The 25,551-nt window shown below is 34.2% G+C and overlaps 2 protein-coding genes across 2 annotated transcripts; both read right to left on the bottom strand.

Moving 5' to 3' along the window:
* Positions 1-13,288: 13,288 nt before the first annotated feature.
* LOC144559300 (zinc finger BED domain-containing protein RICESLEEPER 2-like) lies at positions 13,289-16,261 on the bottom strand. Its single transcript, XM_078308315.1, has 3 exons — positions 14,204-16,261; positions 14,024-14,113; positions 13,289-13,935 (listed from the first exon to the last, which is right to left on the bottom strand). The coding sequence occupies exons 1-2, from the start codon at positions 16,259-16,261 to the stop codon at positions 14,054-14,056; spliced, it is 2,118 nt and encodes a 705-aa protein (XP_078164441.1). The 3' UTR covers positions 13,289-13,935; positions 14,024-14,053.
* Positions 16,262-22,130: 5,869 nt separating this feature from the next.
* CYP78A7 (cytochrome P450, family 78, subfamily A, polypeptide 7) lies at positions 22,131-24,556 on the bottom strand. The gene is made up of 2 exons (XM_078308705.1): positions 23,498-24,556; positions 22,131-23,055 (listed from the first exon to the last, which is right to left on the bottom strand). Exons 1-2 carry the CDS (start codon positions 24,497-24,499, stop codon positions 22,438-22,440), a joined length of 1,620 nt encoding a protein of 539 aa, XP_078164831.1. The 5' UTR covers positions 24,500-24,556; the 3' UTR covers positions 22,131-22,437.
* Between the last annotated feature and the right edge of the window lie 995 nt (positions 24,557-25,551).

The raw sequence follows: 25,551 nt of genomic DNA, 5'->3' as shown, positions 1-25,551 counted from the left end.
TCGTGTAGAACGCATTTAAACAGTTGCGATTTTCCAAAACGTCACGCAAAGTTTGAGATATCTCAGAGGATACGAATTCATGTGTTGATCGAGGCAGCTTGACTGCGCGAGGCCTTCCCTCCAACAACTTCCCATCATGTGGGGGCCACTTGTGTTCATATGCAACGATGATACAATTTGGATTATATTCTTTTTCAGTTATGTTTGCAATGGGACAAAACTCAGATCGTACCCAACTTATTTCATATGATATTTGATTAGTGGGAATTTCAAGTATAGTCCTCAAAAACTTCAAAATTACGCATTTTCCTTCCAAATTTTGAAATTATGTCTTTTCCCTCTAAACTTCAAAAATTTACATATTTACCCATTTTATTGTCTTTTATATTAAAACTCATTCTAAATTTACAAAATACCCATTTTATCCTTAATGAAAAGTAGAAAACGCCCCATCAAACTCACATTTGAACCTGAAGGATTTCTCTATCGTCCAATCTGCGTGCATCACAAGATATGTGCGTATTTGCTTCAAGATTCGTGCTGATATAGCGTGCACAGATGTTAAAGCAATTTCGATATGTGTGCATTGCATTAAGATCTATGCATGTTGCATCAATATCCGTGTGTGTTTGCTTCAAGATTCGGACTGGCCTAGCACGCACAGAGCTTAAAGCAATTCAGACGGTGGAGGAACCTTTCATATTCAAATTGGAGTTAGATGGACGTTTTATGCTTTTTATGAAATGGTAAAATTGGTATTTTATGAATTTAGAATGTGTTTTAATATAAAAGACGATAAAATTGATAAATATGTGAGTTTTTGAAGTTTAGAGAGAAAATATATAATTTCAAAATTTAGAGGAAATATATAATTTTGATGTTTTTGAGGGATATACGTGAAATTCCCCCTTTTGATTATCTAATCTATTTTACGTCTTCGCATATAGCTTAATCATATCTTAAATTTATTATAAAGATTGAAATCAAGTCATCTAACTAATTAATATCAACAGAATAAATAACAATTCTCTAAGCATATGTTAAATTAATTCGTTCGGAAGAGTAAGATATTCAAGAAAAAATCTTTATCTATAACATAGTATTCTACAAATTGAGTAAGATAATCCAATCGAAAATATAATTTAATTTACGCTGTATGATTTAATCACTTGTTATGTTTTACTTCTTGTTTGAAAGCTTAGACGTGAAGTGGTTAAATTCACCACTTACTCTACAATCAAGCATGACCTTAATCGTTAAAATGATTAAGGTAAATTTCGTCGAATTACACTAAATTTTATTTTTTGTCACGAATTGATAATTCAAGTTTGATTTGTTTCTCCCTTGACACTCCTTGCCAAGTTTTCATTTTTTAAAGTTTAATTTGGCCCTATGTTGTCATTTAATTTTTTATTTGTTCCAATAAAGTCGGTATATTACTTTTCCTGTTCAAAATACTAACAGAATGCGCTCATCCATCTTCATGTCACTTTATATTTTGTTAGTATTTTGGATAGAAAAGTAACGAAGTTATTTAATAAGAACAAATGAAAAAACTAAAAACTGTAGAGAAACAAATTAAATTTGTGTGACCGATTTGTGACAAACTACAAAGTATAGTGGCCTCCGACAAAATTTTCTGAAAAAAACACATATATGCTGGGTCGGATTGGGTGTACACGTTCAGTTCGAAATACCGAATACATATTGATACTTATGGGGTTCGTTCGGCAATATGAGTACAATTAAATTCTAATCTGTGCTAAAGAACTAATCTTCGGTTGTTGTAATATGTGGGCAAAGGCTAAGGACTACAATCCGTGGCTTGATAAAGGAGTAGAGGTGTCTTAAAATTTGAATAGGAGACTAAGATTCAAACAAAAAGATATTAAGAAAGGTGATATGAATCCTCACTGAGGAGCTAGTGTTCAAAAGAATTAAACGACTACAAAAATTAAATAAAATTAAATGAACTCTAAGAAAGCTTTATTTTTCAATACAGAAGTTGTCATGAAAATTACAGTACGATGATGCTGGCGTTGTCTACTCAACAGTGATGTAACAGTTAAATTTTAGTAAAAACCGAATTAAAATTTTAATTTAAAATATGGTCACAAATGATATGTGTATGTTAACGTTTACGGTTCAGTGAGTGGCAGATTCATAGAATCAGACAACTATAGGCACACAGTTTAGGATAAATCTGTTTTTCATAGAATCAGAAAACTATAAATTTTATCATTTACATATTAAACTTAACAAATTAAAAATAACAATATACTTACTAATAATGGGCAAAGACAGGACCTTGCCCCAATGGGCCCAGTGGATCCACGAATTGAAGAGGGAATTTCACGCATACCCCTCAAAAACTTCAAAATTAAGTATTTAATTATCTAACTTTAAAATTACATATTCCCCTCTATACTTCAAAAACTCACAAATTTACTCAATTTATTGGCTTTTATATCAAACTAATTCTAAATTTATAAAATATAAATTTTACCCTTTATTAAAAACATAAAAAATTTACTATACTCAAATTTGAATATGAAGAATTTCTCTACATTCTAATTACTTTAAAAATCTATGCACGCAAGATCAACATGAATATTGAAGAGAACACACATAGATATTGAAGTGATGTGCACAGATCTTAATGTGATTTGCACATATCGAAATTGCTTTCAGATACACGCATGCTAGATCAACATGAATCTTGAAACAAACACACATGAATATTGAAACGATACAGACAGATCTTAATGCGATGCGCGTGGATCGGATGGTAGAGGAACTCTTTGATGGGCGCTTTATGTTTTTAATACAGAGTAAAAATAGGTATTTTCTAAATTTGGAATGAGTTTTAATATAAAAGACAAAAAAAATGGATAAATTTGTATTTTTTTGAAGTTTAGAGAAGAAAATTATTAATTTCAAAGTTTAGAGGGGGGATATACGTAATTTTGACTTTTTGAGGGGTTTGCATGAAATTCCTCCAATTTATATTATGCGCTGTAATTCAAATTTTAATTAAGTTTCTACAGAACGAATCTATACCATCTGATCCGTATTGATAGAAATATTAAAAAAAGTCTGTGTATTACAGACGTTGGTCGAGTTGATTTTGTCTATGATCAGATTGTAATGTAGAAGATATGGACTCATGGATCCACTCTGCTGGATTGTGTCATAATTTATTTGTCTGTTTGATTAGATTTGAAAAATATATATAAATTGAATTTTACAGTTTTCGTTCTTGATACATTGTGCAGGTTCATGACAACATAAGATTCAATAATTACACATCAATGATGAATTAATAAACTGCTATACAACATCAAGGATGTAGTAATGAAATACAAGACATTGGACAACATAAGTATCATCTCAAGATTATGATAATTAATATGTAAAATTGGTAAAAAAAACTTGAGAATGAATTAAGTGAGGCCAACCATTACAACGGTTCTTGAACTGTTGTAACGGAATAAATGAATCCTCTACCGATGTGTGACAGATTAATTCGGTTGGACCATCACCGAACGACAGGACATCCAAAGGATTTTCATCATGGGCACAATTACAACGGTAGCCTACTGTTATAAATAAATCTGCCACTAGAGTTAACGGGGATCAAAACCAGCGTAAGTTGACCAACTGTTATAACGGTAGAGCCAAATTACTTCCTTTTTATCAGCTCTCTATAAATAAAAGCAATACCAAGATTTGGATAATGACTCTAGCCTCTCCCAACTTAAATATTTCGAATTCTCAGATCTACAGAAAGCCGTTGTTGATTGTGGACTTCAACTTCAGTATTCATAATCGATCTCAATCTTATTCAACCAATACATAAACTCTTAGCGTGATCCTGCGAGAACAAGCTTTTACTTCTGAGCCTTTAGTGCTCGTGAGCCAATTCCGTGCCCGGGCCGTGTGACTTCCTAGAAGATTGTAAGGGCTCACCAGTTCTACCTCGTACTTTCTTTATCATGAGGTAAAGAAAGGCGTGCCATCTTGATAGTCGCGAGCCCCGGAGACGTATGCGTTAGTGTTGAACTCCGTAAACAACTCTTGTGTTAAGTGTCTCTAAACTCTACTATTTACTTTATTATTTTATATTTTAATTTAGGACCAACTCATTCGAATTTCTGCCAAGAATAATTCTAAGACACATTTGGAACTTATAACTTAGATTAAAAGTTTAAAAATATCATATTCACCACTCTAAGTGCCTTTGGAACCAACACACTCATGTGAATCTGTATCATCTACATTAACTCATAATTTGAGTTAATACATCTCGACCGTCCCATTAAGATTCGAACCAATTTAGTCTGAAATGAAATGCATGATGCTCTTTTAATATTTGCGTTAGTACAAATCAAACGGTATGATATCATTCTGCACTAACTCAAAATATGAGTTAATGCAGAGAATACGAATTCACAATTCTCTACATTAACGTACCATTTGAATTAACTTTTTGTGCAATTAGATTTCAAGCTTCTAAATCGGACAATCCAGATCTTAACTCGAGGATATGAATTCTACCTTGGTTAGAGTAATAATATGGTATTTTTAGAACAAGGTTATTCGTAACAGTTTATTTTTTTTTAATGAAATTAATAATTAACTAGAATAGTGAATTAAACTATTTTATTTTATTAGAATAGCTTATTCTTAATGATAGAGTCATGTTCCCAATGTCTTTTAAGCTTCAATTTAGGTCACAAACAATGTCGAGATTCGGACCTCATTTTTGAGACTAGTCCGGAATGAACATGAAAAGCCTACGATTGAAGCCCATAATGATTAAAGTCTAGAATAGGCCGACATAAATGGGCTGAGATGCCATTACGACAAATTAAAGCTCTGAAGTCGCTCCATCAGCGACATAACCGTTCACGACGTCGGTTATTGCATAACCGCCCATGATATTGGTTACGGTATAATCATCGATAAGGATGGTTATAACATAGACATTATCACATGATTGTATAACTAACCAGAACCTGACATACGTGCAATGCGGTTCAAGGGTTAGAGGTCAGACTATATAAAACTCTTTCTTTAACAGAACGAGGACGAACACTAAGCAATACATTGTTACACACTTACACATCTCGAAAATAACACAGGTTAGAATTCTATACTTCCAAGATCTTTCCAAGTCTCTCAAGTCCTCTTCCGACTTTGTAGATCCGAGATCGTCTCCCGATCTCACAAACAACTGTTCTCGGCCTACGACCTATAGCAAGAGAGTCCAGCATAAGCTCTTTTAGTATACGACCTGCTGTTTCGAGATAATCCGTATCACTTACAAAAAAATAAATTTAACTATTATAATAAAACAAATGATAAAATAAGTTATCATCGAGTGTTGTTATAACACATGATAACATTATCTTCTTTCAAAACAAAAAATAACGATTCTCTAACATATCAAATATGCCTAGAGAGCCGACATGAGATTGACATATGTGTTGGCCCACCCTCTGCCGTGCTACTTTTTGCACGATCGTACTTCTTTGGATTCTGGACAGCTGCAAGATATCCAAGCCGGCATGTGACAGGCGTAAAACACTTTCACGTCGATCATTGATGATGGATGAGAATGGACATTTAATGGAGTGTTGAATTGTTGATCTGAATTCCTACTACCTTAGGTACCTCAATTTTAAATTTGAATCTGGTCCGTTCATTGTATGTTATTACGAGTCCAGAGAGCCGTGCATTACTGACATAGTCCGGATTGGTCCACATTTCGATCGGATAGTACGCATTACCTCAAGGTCCTGGTCGGTCTTCAATTGAGAATAGATATGGACACACAGGAATTGAACTAAAATGTATTGTTTTCGTGAGAAAAAGAAATTCAATTGAATTTTTTTTTTTTTTTCACGAAAACAATAACACGGTCGAACAAGATCTAAAACATCCTGACTCATGTTAATCTGGTACGCATGAAGACCAATTTTTTTTTCTTACCACCCTAACAAATCAGAATTAAATCATTCCCACCCGTTTATTTCAAATTCAGATTCCACTACGAACTTAAACTCATTGTGTGGACGGATTTCCAATCCAAACTCATACTCAGTACGGAGACAACCAGTGTGTAGACGGATTCGAACTCATACTGTGTATAAGTTCGAATTCGTTTGCATACCTAATACGCGCACGGATCTGAACTCATACTGGATATGAGTTCGAATTGCTGCAATAAATCATTGTAATAATAACTTTGAAATAGACGGAGTATTTTTTTTGATGTTTTGGATTTCTCGGAGAAAAAGGAAGAGATCTATCCAGTCAGAGATAGATAGTTAAGAGATTGCTTGCTTGTACAATGTACATATACTGAGACGTATACGTAGAGAGAGAAAATGAAGTCTAGCGTCTCTGCTGTAACTCGAAATTTGAGATTATATTCTCACCGTCCGATCATAATCCAGACCAATCTGACTTGAGCTAGACGGTCACGATCAAAACATAAAATTTGTGTTACCACAGGTGATGTGAAGTATACATTAATTTTTTAAACTAAGTATATAGTTGTGCATTTAAAACGAATTTCATGCATGGATATTTGATATTTCATTTGATTTTGGACATATTTAAATTGATTAAATCACCAAAACTAATTATAATTTTCCAAGTAATATCTAAAACCTGTAAAAAATATTATTATAGTAATATTGAAATGAAATATCATAAAGTCAATTTGCATTTGTAATAGATGCTTTTAATTAATTCTAGAGACATTCAAAGTGATTAAAAGATGAAAATTTATAGTTGTACCTCAAATATTATCATATACTTGCACAAATGATTATTAGACTATCTTTTAAATTCATATAAAATAATTTACACAAAAATGCTTCAATAATGCATATTAGATGTTTTCGTTTAATTCTGGACATATTTGAAATTAGTAAATCGCCAAAACTAATAGTGATATTGCAAAAAAAAAAATACTTAGAACTTGTAGAAATTATAGAAATTATCATTATAGTATTTAAAACAATATATAAACTTTATTTGCATATATCACTTATACATTTCGCATATGTTTATGTAAAACGATATCTGATGTGAAAGAGTATATGCATTATATATTCGATAATCTACGGTAATATATTACCATTCTTGGAATATATTCGATTCCAATCGGAACTCATACTTTGTATGAGTTCGGATCCGTCGGCACGCTGAGTATGAGTTTGGATTCGTCCGTGTACTGGGTATGAGTTTGGATTGGGGATTCGTCCGTAGACTGAGTCTGAGTTCGTGATGAAATTATAATTCAAAATAAAAGAGCGGTAGTGATTTAATTCTGATTTATCAGGGTGATAAGAAAAACAATTTCGGGCATGAAGAATACAGGAAAGTTCATATTAGAATCAAATAATTTAAAACAAATTACGAGATATTTAAACAAAACCACTAATGAGTTGTCAATGTTTTGAGCCACATCTCAAAAAACTGATATAGATTTTTTTTTCTCTCTCTTAGCGGCTGGCTCGAGGAAAACAGAAAATATCGGATGGACGTACCGACCAATTTTGAAATAGAACGTACCGGGTTCTTTGACCATCGTTATTTTAACTTATCATAGCTACAAAAGAAAACAAGTGAATAGACATGAGAGAAGCGATGGCACACTGAATTCACTAGTACAGACTACAGACAGGTACATCTGTAATAACTTCCTCTGATTGATTGATTTTGGTGTCTTGGCCTATCTATGATCTTTTGAGATCATCTGGACAAAAATAATGTTTTATCTCCTGTCCTAAGATATCAAGAGCACATATCCATTCATCAAAGCATTGGTCAAAGTACCCTTGTATTATTCGGACTAGCTAAACTACAAGTACATCCAGATCTACAATTTTAGATAGTGCGTTATGCAGAATTTTTTTTATAAATTATAAATAATTAAATTATTTTTACAGAATCAATAAGATTACTTTTTTTTTTAAATCATAACCGTCCGGTCTCAAAATCAGTTTTTATCCAGATCGGACGGACCGTTCAATCTCACATTTTTTTTTTTTAAAAAAACAGAAATTTTTAAATTTTTTTAAATTTTGTATTAAAATATTAGAAATGTTGAATATATTTATTTGAAAATAGATGAAATACAATATAATTTGATTTATTTGAAAGACTACAACAAATAACCCGGATCAATATTTTTCAGATCGAGTTTTTCGCAGCTGTAAGAAAAATTAATATATTTCTTTGTGTGTTATTAGAAAAAAATAAAAATGCTTAGATTCTGAGTTATTGATCCCGGTTCAAAAGTCACTTCTAGGTAACTCATAAAATATTGTGATCCTTCTAGGACATTTAATTTGTAAAAAATTGTATCTATTTTGAGAATTTTTTTTGAATAATAATCATTAAATAACTTAAAGTTTTTGTTTTTTTTCAAAAATAGATTCAACTTTTCATAAATTAAATATACTAGAAGGATCACAATATTTTCTAGATTACATAGAAATGACTTTTGAACCGGGATCAATAACTCAGAATCTAAGCATTTTTTTTTTCTAATAACACATAAAGAAATATATTAATTTTTCTTACAGCCGCGAAAAATCCGATCTGAAAAATATTGATCCGAGTTATTTGTTGCAGTCTTTCTAATAAATCAAATTATATTGTATTTCATCTATTTTCAACGAAATATATTCAACATTTCTAATATTTTAATACAAAAAAGAAAAAAATTTAAATTTTTTTTGTTTTAAAAAAAAAAAAAAATGTGAGACCGAATGGTCCGCCCGGTCTGGAGAAAAACTGATTTTGATACCGGACGGACCATCCGGTCCTTATGGTTTTAAAAAAAAAAGTAATCATATTGGTTCCGTAAAAATAATTTAATTATTTATGGTTTATAAAAAAAATTCCGGTATGCATTGGAGGCCTGTTTGTTTGTTACGGAATTATGCGGGATGAGATTTGACGGGTTCAGAAATTCACTTTTTTATTTACGGGAATTCATACTCATAAGTATGTACGAAAATAATTATGAGAATGCACTGAATGTGTATTCTGTTGTACCGTGGGGTATAATTATAGGAAATCCTATTTTCTTTATGAAATTAATGATATCAATAAAATAATTATTAATTAAATTAAATTAAATTAAATCAATTAAGCCATAACATAACAATACTTCTACCGTAATCTTGTTATCTGATCACTAAAAATTTATTTAAAATAAAATTAATAAATTAATCACTGTGGTGATTAATACAAGATTTCCATTTTGTTTATATTTTAGATATTAAACAATTATTTTTATTAAAAATTATAAAATGAAATTAAATAAAATTGATTAAATAATAATATTAAATAGATGAAACATTTCTAATAAAAATTATTACTAAAATGGGTACAAATAAAATAGGAAGATATTTATAAATATAAAAAACAATTACAAAAAATAAACATTTCAAATATGTAATTACAAAAATTAGAAAACAAACAAATATTTAAAATATGTTATTAAAGAAATAAGAAAACAACGATTAAAAAGTATTTAAAAAATAAACATTTAAAAATATACCAACAAACGAACATTTAAAATATGTAATTAAAACAAATTTGGATTCGAATCGCTTTATTATTAGTCACACAATTGGAAATAAAATACTATTCGGCTCCTTATATACAAGGGAAAGAGAGAGAATTTAGACTCTGCTCGGCTGTATTACTGTTCTCGTGAAAAAAAAAAATTATGTTTACAGTTTAATTTCTGTGTCCATACTCATTTATATTTGAAGACCGAATAGGGCCTTAAAAGAAAAGTGAGAGTGGGCCACGTTGAGGGTGAAGGGAGAGAAAGAAAGAGGAGGGGTGGGTCCCAGCATTAAAGAGAAGGACAGAGAGAATATGGGAACAAACAAATGAGGTCATAGCACAGTTTTTTTATCCTACAAAATTGTACTGAACAGTGATTCATTGGGAATAACCTATGAGTAATTCAAACCCAAAAATTGTGCTGCCGAACGCCTCCAATGGAATGACATTCGGATCTGAGTCAAATCCATGAAATTCCCAGTTAAAAAAGGCATCCGAACAGTGCCTAAAATTAGAATTTTTTTTTTTTATACAAATTGAAAAAAAAGTAGAGAGAAAAAAAAAGTACAAAATTTATAATATTAGTAGAAGGATCGGAACATTTAGGATAGGTACAGATTCTACTGATTATAATAATCGGGTTTAGGATTTAGGGTTTAGAATTTTTTTTTATACAAATTGAAAAAAAGTAGAGAGAAAAAAAAAGTACAAAATTTATAATATTAGTAGAAGGATCGGAACATTTAGGATAGGTACAGATTCTACTGATTATAATAATCAAAACATTTAGGATAGGTACAGATTCTAGCTATCCTAACTGTTTTAATTATTATAATAGATAAAATCTGTACCTATCTAAATTTCATTTCAAACAATTCTACTCTGGTGCTGAAAAATAAAAACAATAGGTCAGGACGGTGGAATTTCTACTTATTCTAACTCTTTTAATTGTTATAATAGGTAGAATTTGTACTTATCTTAATTGTTTTAATTGTTAGAATCAGTAAAATCTGTATCGATCTTTCTACTAATATTACAAATTCTGTACTCTTTTTATTTCTCTCTACCTTTTTCTTGATTTTATGAAAAAAATAAACTCCCTTAAAATTGTGCAGTTTAAAGATGTACGAGGGGCGTTACTGATGTTAGAAAATGATTAATATTAAGTTGGATTAGAATTTGTTGATAATGAATTGTATTCAGTAATATCATTGACCAGTGGTTTTGTCTTTTGACTGAGAGTGACAGTACAGTAAATTAAGCAGTCAGAGATCCACGAAATGGCACAAGACCTGCAGCACGGTATTGTCGCCGTTTGCCTAAGCTTGTCTCTATTCTGCACCGACCAAGCTATATATTTTTATAACATTGTATGTATATAAAGAACCAAGCTGCTCTTAATGTCTCGCATACGCGTATGAAGAAGACAACCGTCGCAATGCCCTGCTGGCTGCTATATGCATTAATTGAGCCAAACAGGAGACAAGCAGCTGCCAATATTTACGTCGTCTCGAGATCTGCTCATAACTGAAGCAGCTGTGTCATGCATCACAATACATAAATGTCTATTGAAAAATTTCTTCACGTCATTCATCGTGGATTCAACAGAGAGTCAGAGACCGGATTTAATTAGAAGCGTCTAGAAAATTAAGGGGTTGTCTAGCACACCGGTCAAGCCCGTGATTGATTCCGTCTGTCTGTAATTTTTTTTTTAAATGAAAATTGGATACGATCTACACCTATGTTGTATGGATATTCTATCGGATACGATACAGATATAATGATATGATAATTTAAAAAAAAAAAATCAAGAATACACATATTATATATTTTATTTTTTTATTATATTAATTATATTATTGATTCAAAACATGTTTTATATAAATTAAATATAAAAAATTCTGAATATGATAGCTCAAGTATATATTAAATAGTATAGCTACTAACTTTTAATAACAAATCTAATTTAGTCACTATCAGAATTTCAAAAAAATACAAATCTGGTAGGTTCAATTCCTTGGTGCAAATTTTTTTTTTGACTTGGTCCATGGACTTTGTATAATCCGTGTGCACCTATCATTGCATTGGCGGATCCCCACACAGTGTTTGGGGTGGAAAAGGAATTCGTATCCTTTGCATTAACTCAAAAGAGAAACTTTTGAGTTGATGAATTCTGACAATTCGTTCTGTTTTAAAATCCGTGTAATCTAGATCAGCACTAATAATAAAGATTCTTACATCATAAGCAGGGGCTAGACTGGCTCTGTTTAAAATTAGACGGTTGAGATTTATTAACTCAAAAGATTCATTTTTTAGTTAATGCAGAGGATACGCATTCGTGGACAAGTGCATACCCCTTAATTTGATTTTTTTTTGAGTTGGTACTAATTGTTTAGTGTGCCTATACCTCTGGTCCGATGTAGTGCCTGCCTCTGATCAGAGTTAGTTCAATTCTTGAACCAATTCCTTTTGAGTTTTGGTCAATTTTGCATATTTAATTTTTATTTGAAAGAGAACAAGAGAACAAAAAATGTGTGACGGTAGGACCTATTATTACAATTCTAAGGAGATGAATCGGCCGAACTTTTTTGTGACTTTTATTATTCATTACTTATATTTCAGTTAATTTTTTTATACAAGTTTTGACTTTTATTTGCTAATTGGCCATAAGAACAGTTCCACTTTGAATTGTGCCAAATGAATTTTTAATTATTTTAGGGAAAAAAAATTCAATGCGGTACTAATCGATTTTATGATTATAACATATTTTATAATAAAAATAGTTATAGCGATTGAGTTGCAATTGTGTACCCGACAAGTTAATAGGTTTGAACCCGATTAGTGCCCTACCCGGACAGAAATCCTGGATCCACCCTTGGCCATCTGCATATCTGAGACATATCCAACGTGTCAGAACAGTATCCAGAAAAGTCAACGGGTATTGAAGACCGTATCGGGAGGTATATGCATGATATGACAGCTCATCCGATACTTATCGGAGCCATATCGGACGCGTATCGGTATCCGATACGTATCAAATAGGGTACAAAACCCATATAGGAATATCGGAGTAACATAGATCTACACTCTTATGTCTTAAATAGGTCATTAAGTTTCAATTTTTTTAATCGCTAAATTGTATATGTTTTGTTTCAGTACACATTGCACTTGTAATTTTTGTCTATCCAAAATAGTTGAAGTTATTTTCCACGTCAAAAATAAATTAACTCACATTAATATCAAAATTATATGGGTCTACGTAAATTAAAGGATGGATGTATATTTATTTCTGCATTCAAAGGTTTTTCGTTATTGGTGGAAAAAAGCAAAAAGCAAAAATCATATTACCATGCCGTTTAAGGTTTTTAAATGAACTGACCTAAGCTAAGTAATATTAATTGAAACAAATAAATTAAGAAAACGGTCATAAAAAATGCCGGCACAACTAGGGCTGGCAACGAACCGAACCAAACCAAACCTAATCCAGGTTCGGGTTCGGATTCGAAATAATTTCGAACCAAACTGGTTCGAAATTGATTCTGATTTCAAACCTCAAATATCAGTTCGGGTTTGGTTCGGTACATATTCGAACTGATTCGGTTTGGTTCGAAATAGGTTCGAAATGAGATCTGATTTTGAACAATCCATTAAACAAAGTGCAAAAATAAATAGAAAATAGAACAATCCATTAAACAATCCATTGATTAATCCATTAAACAGCATACAATAGCACAACCAATCACATACAATAGTTCAAATGAAAAATAGACAGAAAATAGAAAGCTACCCGAAACAGAAAACCAATGCCATAATAGGTCTCAGTATCATGTGTAGTATCATATGTGGCATCCTAAACTAGACACTGAACTCCAAAAGAAGCAGTATCAAGGTTTCAGCCATGTCGATTATTTACATCATTGACCATAGGCAAAACACAATTACACCCATCCTAATACCCATAGCCAACAACTTACAGACATGCCAGCAAAACAGGTAAGGCATGACAGTAAAAGCACTTAACATAGTCAACACAGAGAGGAGCTACAGCCAACACAATATAGTCAACACAGCCAGCTTACAGAGAAGCACAACCAGCACAGCCAACACACAACATAGTCAACACAACCAGCTTACAGATAAGCACAACCAGCACAGCCAACACACAACATAGTCAACACAACCAGCTTACAGAGAAGCACAACCAGCACAGCCAACACAACACAATCAACACAGCCAACACAACATAGTCAACACAGCCAATTGACAGAGAAGCACAACACAGCCAAAACAACCAGCACAGCCAAAACAACCATTTAGATCAGCAGCCAAGCAAAGCTAGAACAAGAAAATAATATTTCAACCATTCATATCAGCAGCCAAGCAAAGCTATAACAAGAAAATAGTATTTTCACTAATCAGTTACCTGTTGAGCATGCTGAAATATTAAGCTTCTCTAATCAGTTTTTGTCATCGGTATTTTCACTTCAAGGTTCTCCTCTTCTTTGACTGCTTGCTGAAAATATTAACAAAAACAAAAGATAAGTGTGAAAGCTATTTGAATAATCAAATAAATGATATAGATTTTGTAACCCTCGTCTCTTACTTGTAAAGTGTGTAATGTGACAGTTGAGCTTGCTCTTATCCAATCACCTCCACAAACCAAAAGTTCGACCATATCTTTACTTAGGGAACTCCTGTAGTCATCTAGTACACGACCCCCGGCACTAAAAGCCGACTCAGAGGCGACTGTTGATATTGGAATGCCAAGGACATCTCGAGCAAAATTGCTCAAAATTGGAAACTTCACACAATTAACTTTCCACCACTCCAACACATCAAATTTCTCTCCTTGCCCCACAACAAGAACCCTTTCTTCTAAGTACACCTCAAGGTCTGTTTTTGGAGACTCTTCGGTTTGGTTTTCAATCACAAAATGAAAATAGTCATCCTCGGGTTGGGTATTATCTAAAGAGGTACCATCTAGAAGCAAGGTTGAAGAACTCGATACACTATTGGAAGCCACATATTCCCTTTCATATTTCTGAAAAAGCAATTCAACCTTGCTTCTAACCTCTTCAATACGAGCATCAACCTCATAACTTTGGTACAACTTTTTGAAACAAAATCCGATCAAATTCATTTTGAACCTTGGATCAAATATAGAAGCAACAGTCATTAAAAGACTAACTTCTCCCCAATACTTTTCAAACTTCACATACATGACTTGAGACATCTTACTCAAGAAATCATCTGACGAACTGTAAGCCTCACATATTGCCTTTTTAACCTTAAACACTTCATTAAAGAACAAATTTGAGGTGGGGTAGGCAGTTCCCGAAAAAAGGTTTGTCGCTTTAGTGAAAACATCAAGCAACTTCATTACCTTTTCGGTATTTGCCCACTCTAACTCCGTGGGCAGCCACTTAAAAGTTGAATCTCTCTTGGCATACCCTTCAAGCGCAACCTTGTAATAAAGAGCCGATTGGAGCATGCGATGTGTTGAGTTCCACCTAGTTTTCACATCAGAACACAAGGATCGCCTAGTGGGTATGCCTAATTGGATAGCAATTTCTCCAAATTTGAACAATCTAGCCGGGGATTTTCTAAGGTACTTAACACCCTCCCTAATCTTGACAATGCAATCATTAATTCGGTCAAGTCCAACTTGCACTATCAAGTTCAATACGTGAGCACAACATCTCACATGAAAAAAACAGCCATTAAAATGCAACATGCCTGTTACCTCAAAGTTGGACTTCAAAATGAGCGCAACCTTATCATTATTAGATGCATTGTCTAGGGTAATTGTTCCAATTTTGTTTAAGATACCCCACTTTCTAAGAGACTCCAAAATGGCATCCGAGATTGCCTCACCAGTGTGAGGTGGTGCAAGCTCAATAAAAGTAATGATTCTTTTTTGCAACTTCCAATTTGGATTTATGTAATGAGCGGTTATAACCATGTAACCAATGGTTTGATTTGAAGTCCAACAATCAGAAGTGAGTGATATCATTTTGGCATGCTTGAAAACATTTTTAATCTTCTCTTTTTCAGATTCAAAAAACTTTATGCAATCATTTTTTATGGTGTTTCTAGTCACTCTTTGATACAAGGGATTGTTGTACTTCATTAGAATATTAAACCAATGGTATTCAATAAACGAAAATGGCAATTCATGAGCCATGATCATCTTTGCAATAATCTCCCGACATTTTATGTGATCATAACCCCCGCTCCCTCTCACTACATCAAGTCCAACTTGGTTATTATTTGGGAATTTCAGTGTACCCGATAGTGATATTCCTTTGACTCGTTTAATTTCAAAACAGGCTTTAACATGCTTTAAGAGGTGAGAAGTACTACCACTTAGGTTCACATTGTACCTTTTTTTGCATTGGGTACACTCTGCCTTTTGTAACTTCACTGTTGTCCCTTTGGGCCCTTTCAAATCCACATCAAACGTTTTAAACCACTCCCATACTTCCGACTTTCTTTTGCATCCGGCTTTCGAACCTTTTCCCTTTACCTTTTCTTCAGTTGGGTCAACCACCGTAGTCTCATCAACATCTATAGGAATTTTCTCACTGCCATTGTCGGTATTCACAGTTTCATCTTCTTCCACCTCATTAGTGGGAGTATGAGAAGATTCAACCCGCGACATTCTATCAAAAAAATTAAGCAAATAAACAAAGATGCAAATTAGCAAGTCTAATTAAAATAGAAAAGGTGCAAATTAGCAAGTATAATTAAATATGCAAAGAATCTCCAAGTAAATTACTAAAATTACTAAAATTAGCAAATCAGCAAGTATATGATCTTGAACATACCTAAACTCAAATTAAAAAGATAAAATAGAAAGAATCAAGGAACATACCTAAACACAAATCAGCAAATCAGCAAATCAGCAAGTACATAAAAGATAAAATAAAAAGAATCCCCAAGTAAATTACTAAAATTAATTATAAGGAACATACCTAAACTAATTTGCCAATCCGCAACTGAAACAACAGATCCAACTCTACGCAATTGAGAAGGGCTCAAATCTGTAGGAAAGGATTAAATATAACTCAAATTAATAATCCAGTTCATAAATCTGCAACAGGTCAGCAACATTAAGTTCAGAAATCACTCTAATTAAGAATAAAAATAAAAAAAAGAACTCACATTGCTACTCTGTCTAGGTTGCTAACTTCAATACCAAGCCTAAGAACTTGGCAGAAAAATTGCCTCCGAATTATACAGAGAACGAGGTGACCATGCTTCTCATTGCCAAAACCCACTTGCAAGCAAATAAAAGAATATGGATGAGCATGAAAGTAGAGATTTACATCAAGGATTCAGATAAGTTACTGGTAATGACCAGTATAAGAACCAGTATATCGGATTCAATATGGATGAGCCTAAGAACCAGTTTCTTACTAAAGGATATACCAGTATATCAGATTCAGATAAGTAGAGATTTACCAGTATATCGGTTACCTTTGTTGGTGTTCAATCGCCTTGCTAACGACGGTGCTGGAACCCTAGGTCAGTGAAAGACTTCCAATCGACGGAGCTACGCCTTGGTGCTAGAATCCTAGCTCCGAAGTCCAAACCCTAGCTCCGAAGCCCAAACCCTAGCTCTAAAGCCCGTCTAGTGCAGTACTGAAACCGATCGTGAGGTGTACTGTTGGCTTAGAGAGAGGAGAGAGAGTAGTTGCGACTTGCGAGACAGAGAGGAGTGACGGCCAAGTTAGGGTTTAGAGCGACATGAGAGCGAGTTAGAGAGAGAGCGAGATGAGAGCGTGGGAGACTGGGAGTCTGGGACGGCTAGGTTAAATGAATGGCTCTTTTGTATTTTAATTTGATCGGGTAAAATGAACGGTTGGATTTTATGAGATTCGATTTAATCGGGTAAAATGAATGGTTGGTGATTTTATGAGATTCGAACCACAAAAAAATCACGAACCTATTTCGATCGAACCAGGCTAGGTTTGGGTTTGGTTTGGTTTAATTCCGAACCGAACCTGGTTTGGTTCGTTCCAATTTGAACCTATTTCGAATCGAATTAAACTCGAATCAAACCCGAATCAAACCCGAATCGAATTACGAACCTCGAATTTTTTTGCCAGCCCTAGGCACAACACGTAAAATGCGACGAAGTTTAGAGACCTTTTGGTGAATTTTGTCTGGGACCGAATCATCTGCTCTCCCGGGGGCAGGAAATTCCTGCCCCCAGAGTCACTGCGGGTGGGTCCAAATTTAAAAACAGTAATAGTAATTAAACCCTTTAACAGTAACTGATTCTACCCCGCAGTGACTCTGAGAGCAGAAATTTTCTGCACCCCGGGGACAGGAGATTCGGTTCCTTTTGTCTGGCCATAGTTTATGATCCATTGATGGTTTGCATCAAAATCGCGCTGTGTGTTTACTTGACACGTGCATTTTAGATAACAAACATAGCACATGGAGACCGTCAAAGAATAAAGTATTTTACTAGCTAGTTCTATAGTTTGAATTACATAAATTCTAAAGGACCAAGAGTATCACCGCAGATCTGATCTGTATGCTTTTTAAAATATAAGTTGCTGCTGGTGTCTTGTTGAGTGCTTGTCTGCTTTTATTGTGGGCTTAAATGGAAGGACTTTGCTAATGTTCTCTAAATATGGTCTCGTGTCTTGTTGTTTGGAAGAATTTAACATAATTTTTTTTTTGTTGATTATCAAGTTGATCAACATCATTCAAGCATTAAAAAGTTACAAAACAAATAACAAAGTAATATATAAAAAGTTGGACCCCAAAATAAAGTACATATAGACACAGATTGGGTTAAAGAAATAATATTTTGTTTTGTAAGTAAAAAAAAATGGCAAAAGGAACAATGTATAAATAGATAAGCGAAAGTGCTGTAAATTTGAAATTACTACAAAACATGAAAACACAAAAAACGATTGCAAGCATTACATAATCCTAAATGGAAGACTGGTGTCTTTTCTTATTGTATTGCTAATTTGCTACTGATAATAAAGTAATAAACAAAAAGAATTTGCGACTAATATTAATTGAATTGAAATCTTAAATCCGTTAGTCCGGAACATTAATTACTCACTCCTCTTCTCTGTAGAAGCAACTTGCCCAAAAGAACTAGTACAATATTTGCGGTTTCAATTCAATATTTATTGTAGATGTTGAGATGGGTTGATGTGAATAATGTTTTCGATGGACGTAATTTTGTGCTTTTATTAATAAAAATTATATTTTACAGCCACCGCCAAAGTTAAAAAAAAATTCACTATTGATTGGTCTGAATAATTTTGTTCTAAGTTTTGAATTCTGACCACTGACTAGTAGTAAAACGTTAATAGTAATAGTAATTGGTGACAACTGACAAGCAACGGTACAACTTGGGAGAGACCAATAACAGCTACGTGGCAGTAATCTAGAACACAAGACCAAACGAAGATCTAAACGGTACGTTGCAGTGCTTTATTATGACCAAACTTTCTATCATCCAGCGAAAGTAAAAACACGATAGCATCGAGAGTTCAGTGTTTCTCCAGTCAAATAATTACTGCAAAACGCATATCCGCAAAGACTCCGAGAAAACGGACTTAACTGAAATAACAGTAATTACATGCACAAATCAAATCACGTTCTGCTCAAAATTCAAAGTTCGACACTGCATTAACACCTCCTGTCAAATTTAATCATGATAATAAGAGACATCTTTTTTTTTTTTTTTATTCACGTCACAGCCGTTAGTTATATTTTGATTTTGCAATTCTTTTCAAACTCTTGTATTAATTTGATAATTCCACAAAGCCATGTCTACACTGAGAATTTATGTCCCCGTCACTATAGTTTAATTTTGCCTGACATATAAATTGGAATTTTATTATGGGGCAGCTAAAGTCTGTTAGATATAGTTGGGTCATTTTTTTTCTGAATCCAACGGGGTCAACGGTCAACCTCGTATGAATGTTAAAATTTATTTGATTCTCTTTTCTTTTTCTTTTTTTTCATTATTTTAAGCATGATTAAGTTTGGGGTTCAGTGACCCCACCGGAGCAAAATGTAGTGTGTTTAATTGGCCGGTCTTAGTCATGCTGATGCAGTTTATTGGTCTAGTTGATATGCTCTTTATTGAATTAATCGTACCAAATCAACAACAATTATAATTCATTAACATAAGGACTCTATGTTAATTTATTAACATAAGGATTTTGATATTCGACCTCTCGAAATAATAAAATGATATGAAAGGAGAAAGGATGATTGGACTCCTTTTGTCCCTGGAATAGAGGGAAGGGGTATAATAAGAAAGTTTAAGGGAAGGCCATTGACATTGGAAATAAATCAGCTGCGATTTCAAAATCCCTACAATCTCTGCAATTTAAAATCTCTCCTTTCATTTGTACATAAAAAATAAGTCCTTAAATTTGTGCATTTTAAAATGTGAAGGGATTTTGGATCGTAGAAGATTCCATTAACATGAGGGGTGTCAATGGTACCTTTTTAGCCGTTTATTCGATCCGTATTGTATTCAATAAGACATAAGTAAGTTTTTTTTCCGTTAGTTTATTGAGTATGAGTATGGATAAGATTTTTTTTAGTTAACTAAATGGAAAAGAGTATGGATAATGACTATTTCGTACTTGTTATCCTATACAATAATTATAAAATCTAAATATATATTTAATTCAATTTTCATCCCACCAAAATATACATATTCGTTGTTTTGAATTTTATTCCTTTAAAAAATAATTTGGTTGGAAATGATTGCACATTTATTTTTATTTTTTTAATAGAAATGCAATTATATATGTGTGTGTGTGAAATTAACGAATTTTGTATGTTTAGTTTGTAAAATGTAATAAAACTAATTATTATATTAGTGTTATTCGTTATTCACCCGCTATTATTTCGCTAACCGATAATATTAATGGGTAAGGGTATGATAGGGTAAAGTTAATTTTTAATGGATATGAGTAGAGTATGAGTAAGTCAATTTTAAAGGATATGAGTATAAAAATGTCTCCACTTGACCGTACCGTACCCATTCACACACCTAATTGACATTATCTTCTTCTTTCTTTCTTTTTTTCCCCTGGGATAGGGATAGAGAGAGGGGGTATAATAAGAAAGTTTTAGGGAAGGACATTGGCATCATCCAGTGTTATAAAATGCGGTTTCTATGCGGTATGCGGAAGGTCACCGCATACCGCATATACGGTATACGGCCGCATATGCGGATTTTTATGCGGATTTATATATGCGGATTTTAAAATAAAAATTCATATATATTTGGAAGCATAATCTCACAACAAGAATAAGAATACACATGTTTGTAGAACTATTTTATATCCATTATTCTCTAATATAAAAGCAACATACATATATAAGAATACACAATAACAAGATCATATATGCGGTTCATATGCGGATCATATGCGGTATGTGGTAAAAAATTATGCGGCCGAATATGTGGCCGCATATGCGGAACCACATATCAGACCGCATATTAATTTTCTATGCGGTTAAAAATTATGCGGCCGAATATGTGGCCGCATATGCGGAACCGCATATTAGACCGCATATTAATTTTCTATGCGGTTCGGAACCGCATACGCATATGCGGCCGCATAGACCGCATTTTATTACACTGGCATCATCTTTGTTTTTTTTTTCCTTCCCTCTTTTTCGTCATTGAAAGAATGACGGTATTGGTCTAATAGTCGAGGGGCTATCCAACTAAATTGTAAATGTTAGCTTTTATTACAATTTATTTCTTGCCTCTTCCTCTTCCTCTTCCTATCTACTTAATTTTTTTATTTATAAATGTATTTGGTTTCTGGTCAATATCTTATCACAAATGGAAACAATTTCTGCTGCCTATAATATTAAATGGACTACAACTGCATTATCGGCTTGATTATTGAGAAAAATACATAAGCCTGACTCTAGCAGAAGATAGTAAGATACTGATAAATTCTCTAGTTTATCCAAATAGCGGAAGGAATGGAACCGCATAAAACGTGAGACGATTGCAGAATTTTGAAATATAACAGAAGAAAAAATAAATACTTAACTTTCATGTCAACGAGACAAAGCATTTGCGTAATAAAATATTATTGCCCAGTTGAATGTAAAATCAGTTTTCTTTTACTCTAGGGTTTTGAAGAGCAATAGAAATTTTCTTGTATTCCTTGGGGAACTACGGAGACAAGTAGCAAAACCAGCATGCACAGAGAATCAGAGATTGCAGAGCCCTTGAACTGCCAAGGAGGCTAGCCGGCTTAGTACTAGCGGTAATCCAGTGGTGGTTTCTTTCCGTAGGTAAAAAGAATTCTGTGCGTTTTTGTTTTGCTAATCTCTTTATTGACAACATTTCAGTGATTTACGTTTTACACTAAATATATCTTATTGACAACAGTTCTTTCTACTTTCAATTGTGAGCAAGCAAAAACAAAAACCTATGAATCATCTGTTGAACACGTGGCATGTAATCTCAACCATCAAGTTTAAGAAAAAGCAAAAGAAAAATTAACCACTTTTAGCAAACATTATATTTTTATTAGATCCTTTAATTTGATAAACTGATACACACCAAAAAGATGGGACTGACTAAAACACCACAAGGCGTGAGAAACAGCAAGCATCAGTAAAAACATAGAGAACTTAGAAGGTAAAACACAAAGTTGAGACGTACTGTATAGAGAACTCCTGACTGATCATAACAAAATTGGAGCCTCTGTGGGATGTAAACAAAGTTATCCTAATTTAACCATACCAGATTACCAGAACCAAGCAAACTCGAGCAACAACCACGCACACAACAAAACGCTAGAAATTGCGGACTCAATTTCTGGCAATGGCAGCAGCAACAAGTGGTTTCTTCATCTCCAAAGACAGTTTTAGCACCTCTGACAAGTCAACAGGATCACTGTCGACCGGGCCCCACTCAAAGCGATGCACAAGCCTAGCAACCCAGAGACTGACTGTGACAATGCCGAGGTTTTTACCAGGACAAACACGCCGGCCAGCACCAAACGGTGCAAGCCGGATGTCCCCACCTCTTATGTCCACGTCAGCACCTCCTGATGACACCATGAAACGGTCCGGGTCATACTTGTCAGCATTAGGCCAGATAGAGGAGTCATGAGTGATGGCCCACATGTTGACCATGGCAGTTGTGCCAGCTGGAACAACCATGCCGTTGCTAAGCTGGACATCATCGGTAGAGAGGCGGGCCCAGGAGAGAAGTGGCCCCGGTGGATGCACACGAAGTGTTTCCTTGACAACAGCTTGGAGATACGGCATTCGCGCCACATCCGTATCGGTGACTGTACCATTCGAACCAACAACAAAGTCGATCTCAGCTCGGAGCTTGGATTGAATGGTCGGGTGGAGGATCAGCTCGGCCATGGCCCACTCGGTCAGAAGTGCCGTTGTGTCAGTTCCACGGAAGATCATCTCCTGTGTACATTAGAAAAAGAAAAACGTTATTAGAATGATAAAGAACTTAAATGCATGAATGTAGCAATTATGTTATTTTAATAAAAAGAGTACCAACGGCTGCTGCGTCAGAAAAAAAAATTAGCATGCAACTTGTATGATAACCTATCAAAAAAAACCGTTCAAGAGGTTCACGGTGTTTCAGAAGGTCGCCGGTGTTTTAGGAGGTTTGTTACTAATTAATGCTTTAGGTTTCAAATCCCATGTGACTCTAAATTTAATTGAAAGCATCATTATAAAAAAAAAATTGCCGTATATAATTTAAAGTAAACAGCAAAGTGATGGCATTGGCTCAATGAAAAACTGAACCCATAGTTAATCCAAAACCTTTTATAAGATAACTAAACTCATTACGCATGGGAAAATGAAAGTGGCATAAAAAAATTAGTATAGAGCAACATACCCAAAGAACCGCAACCATATCATCTTCACTCAACTTGTCATCTCCTTCAAGTGAAAGTAACACAGCCACAAAGTCAGCCTTGTCACATAACTGCACCGCATTTCCATTGCCAACCATCCTGTGGTCATCAATCATCTTAGAAACGAGATTTCTGACACGTGGTACCAGATCAGCGCACCTTTTCTCAACTTGTGACGGGTCGAAGAACTTCGCTAGCCATGGGAGGTGATCTGACCAGTTGAACGCCCCCAACAGTTCAAAACCTTCTCGGACCATCTGCTTCAAGACCTCCGCATCAGTATATTCCTCTGACAGATCGTAGCGCTTGCCAAAAACACTGCCCATGATATTATTCAGTGCCGCACCCTGCAGGTGGTGTCGCAGCTTCACCGAACCAGTACATGCCATTTCTAATTCAATTCCAGCAAGCATTGTGTTGCAGTCGAGCTGCCGGCCGGATTCATGAGCTGCAAGTCGACGTGGTGCAAAGAGGTGTGTCGAAGCAATCCGTCTGAGCATGCGCCAGTATGTACCGTTCGGTGCAAAGCCAATGGCCCTGGCAAACATCAGCTCACGTGCTGATCGTTTCAGCGGCCGATCAGCAAAATTAGGGTGAGTAAGGATCTCTTTTGCGACCGTCGGGTCAGATGAAACAACAGCAGGAGTTGAACCAATGGAGAATGCCATCAGTTGAGTTGCTTGCATTGATCGGGATAATTGTGCTAATGTGCGGTGTGGTAGGCCCCGAGCAAGCGAGAAGATGCTACCGAACAAGGGGATGCCACGCGGCCCGGGGATCCTGGTGGAACCTCTGTTAGAACGACCATTGGTCCAGGCGGGACCACCAGAGGAAACTGCCCAGGCGAGAATAACCGCTGAAATGGACGCAATGAAAAGAGAAAATATGATCAGAGAGTGATCGGCGAGGACTTCGCTGCCCAGAAAAGCCGGTACAGTGAAAATCCACCAGCTTGAATCGGTACAAGAAGTTGCTAGTGCCATGGTGGCGTTAAAGAGAGAGAGAGAGAGAGAGGGAGGTAGGATTTCAGACTTTTGAAGTGGTGTGAGGAGAAAGCAGAAGGGAGGGACATTTATAGTGGGGGTCTGGGGGCAAATCGAGAAAGTTTATAATATATTTCATTATAAGAGTTGATTTGAACGATCGCTCCATTTATATCGTATGAATGCTACCGTTCTAAATAAATAAAAATGGTAGTCATTCCTATTGCATTGTTTAAAAACGAGGGGAACCCTTCAAAAAAAAAAAATCTTAAGAAAACGAAGATGTTACTGAAATTCAAGGACGAAAAAAGAATGATTTTAAACACAAAACGTTACGTGATTTGTCACGTAATATATATTTTAACTAATCAATGGCATTGGCTTCCAGAGATTCATAGGGCTGGACTTCTGGAGGCATATCTGTCGGTTATGATGATATTTAATTCATGCAATTAATTATGAGATCACTGAGATTCGAGATATCTTTGTTCCACTGGTTTTTTATAAAAATGTTAAAGCAAATCTGTAATATTAAAGAGGAAATACAGGTAATAATGTGGTTTTAATTGGATCTAAGTTTTGACTGTTATAATACGATCTCAAATGACATTAATAATCGTGAAGGTAGTCATTGTAATTAGAAATGAAGCATTATATTTTGTCCAAAATGCAAAGAAATGTAAGTTCAAAGAAATAGAAGTTAAAATAATCAAGCGTCAAATATATATATATTGTTTTTTATATTTGTCTCTGTGTCAAATTATATTATCATACGAGTTTGATAGCCTAAAAGTAGGAATTCAAACTCTAAATAAAAAAGCACAAAATCCTTGTTAAAAATTATAACAATTATATCCTTAAAAATAATGTACTAAACTTTTTTTTTTCAGAGGCCAATGTACTAATTAAACTGTTAACCATTACTATTTGTTTGTACTATATATTACTTCAAAATAGTGTCGTTAATTATATATGAAAATTATTGTCTCCATTGATTATTCTGTTACTGATAATTTATTCAAAATGCAGTCTTCTAAGACCGAATTTTTTAT

The sequence above is a fragment of the Carex rostrata genome, chromosome 9 (genome assembly GCF_964058835.1).
Source record: "Carex rostrata chromosome 9, lpCarRost1.2, whole genome shotgun sequence".
Taxonomy (NCBI): Eukaryota; Viridiplantae; Streptophyta; class Magnoliopsida; order Poales; family Cyperaceae; genus Carex; species Carex rostrata.
Note: the sequence above shows the minus strand (reverse complement) of the source record. Positions and strands in the feature narration are given on the sequence as shown.

What these genes read in the sequence shown, in the direction of transcription:
- LOC144559300 (XM_078308315.1), bottom strand. Translation starts at nt 16,261, where the DNA reads ATGTCGCGGGTTGAATCTTCTCATACTCCCACTAATGAGGTGGAAGAA. An exon ending in TCACATTACACACTTTACAA is followed by an intron (nt 14,114 to 14,203) that starts GTAAGAGACGAG and finishes TAATATTTTCAG; the next exon opens with CAAGCAGTCAAAGAAGAGGA.
- CYP78A7 (XM_078308705.1), bottom strand. Translation starts at nt 24,499, where the DNA reads ATGGCACTAGCAACTTCTTGTACCGATTCAAGCTGGTGGATTTTCACT. An exon ending in ATATGGTTGCGGTTCTTTGG is followed by an intron (nt 23,056 to 23,497) that starts GTATGTTGCTCT and finishes TAATGTACACAG; the next exon opens with GAGATGATCTTCCGTGGAAC.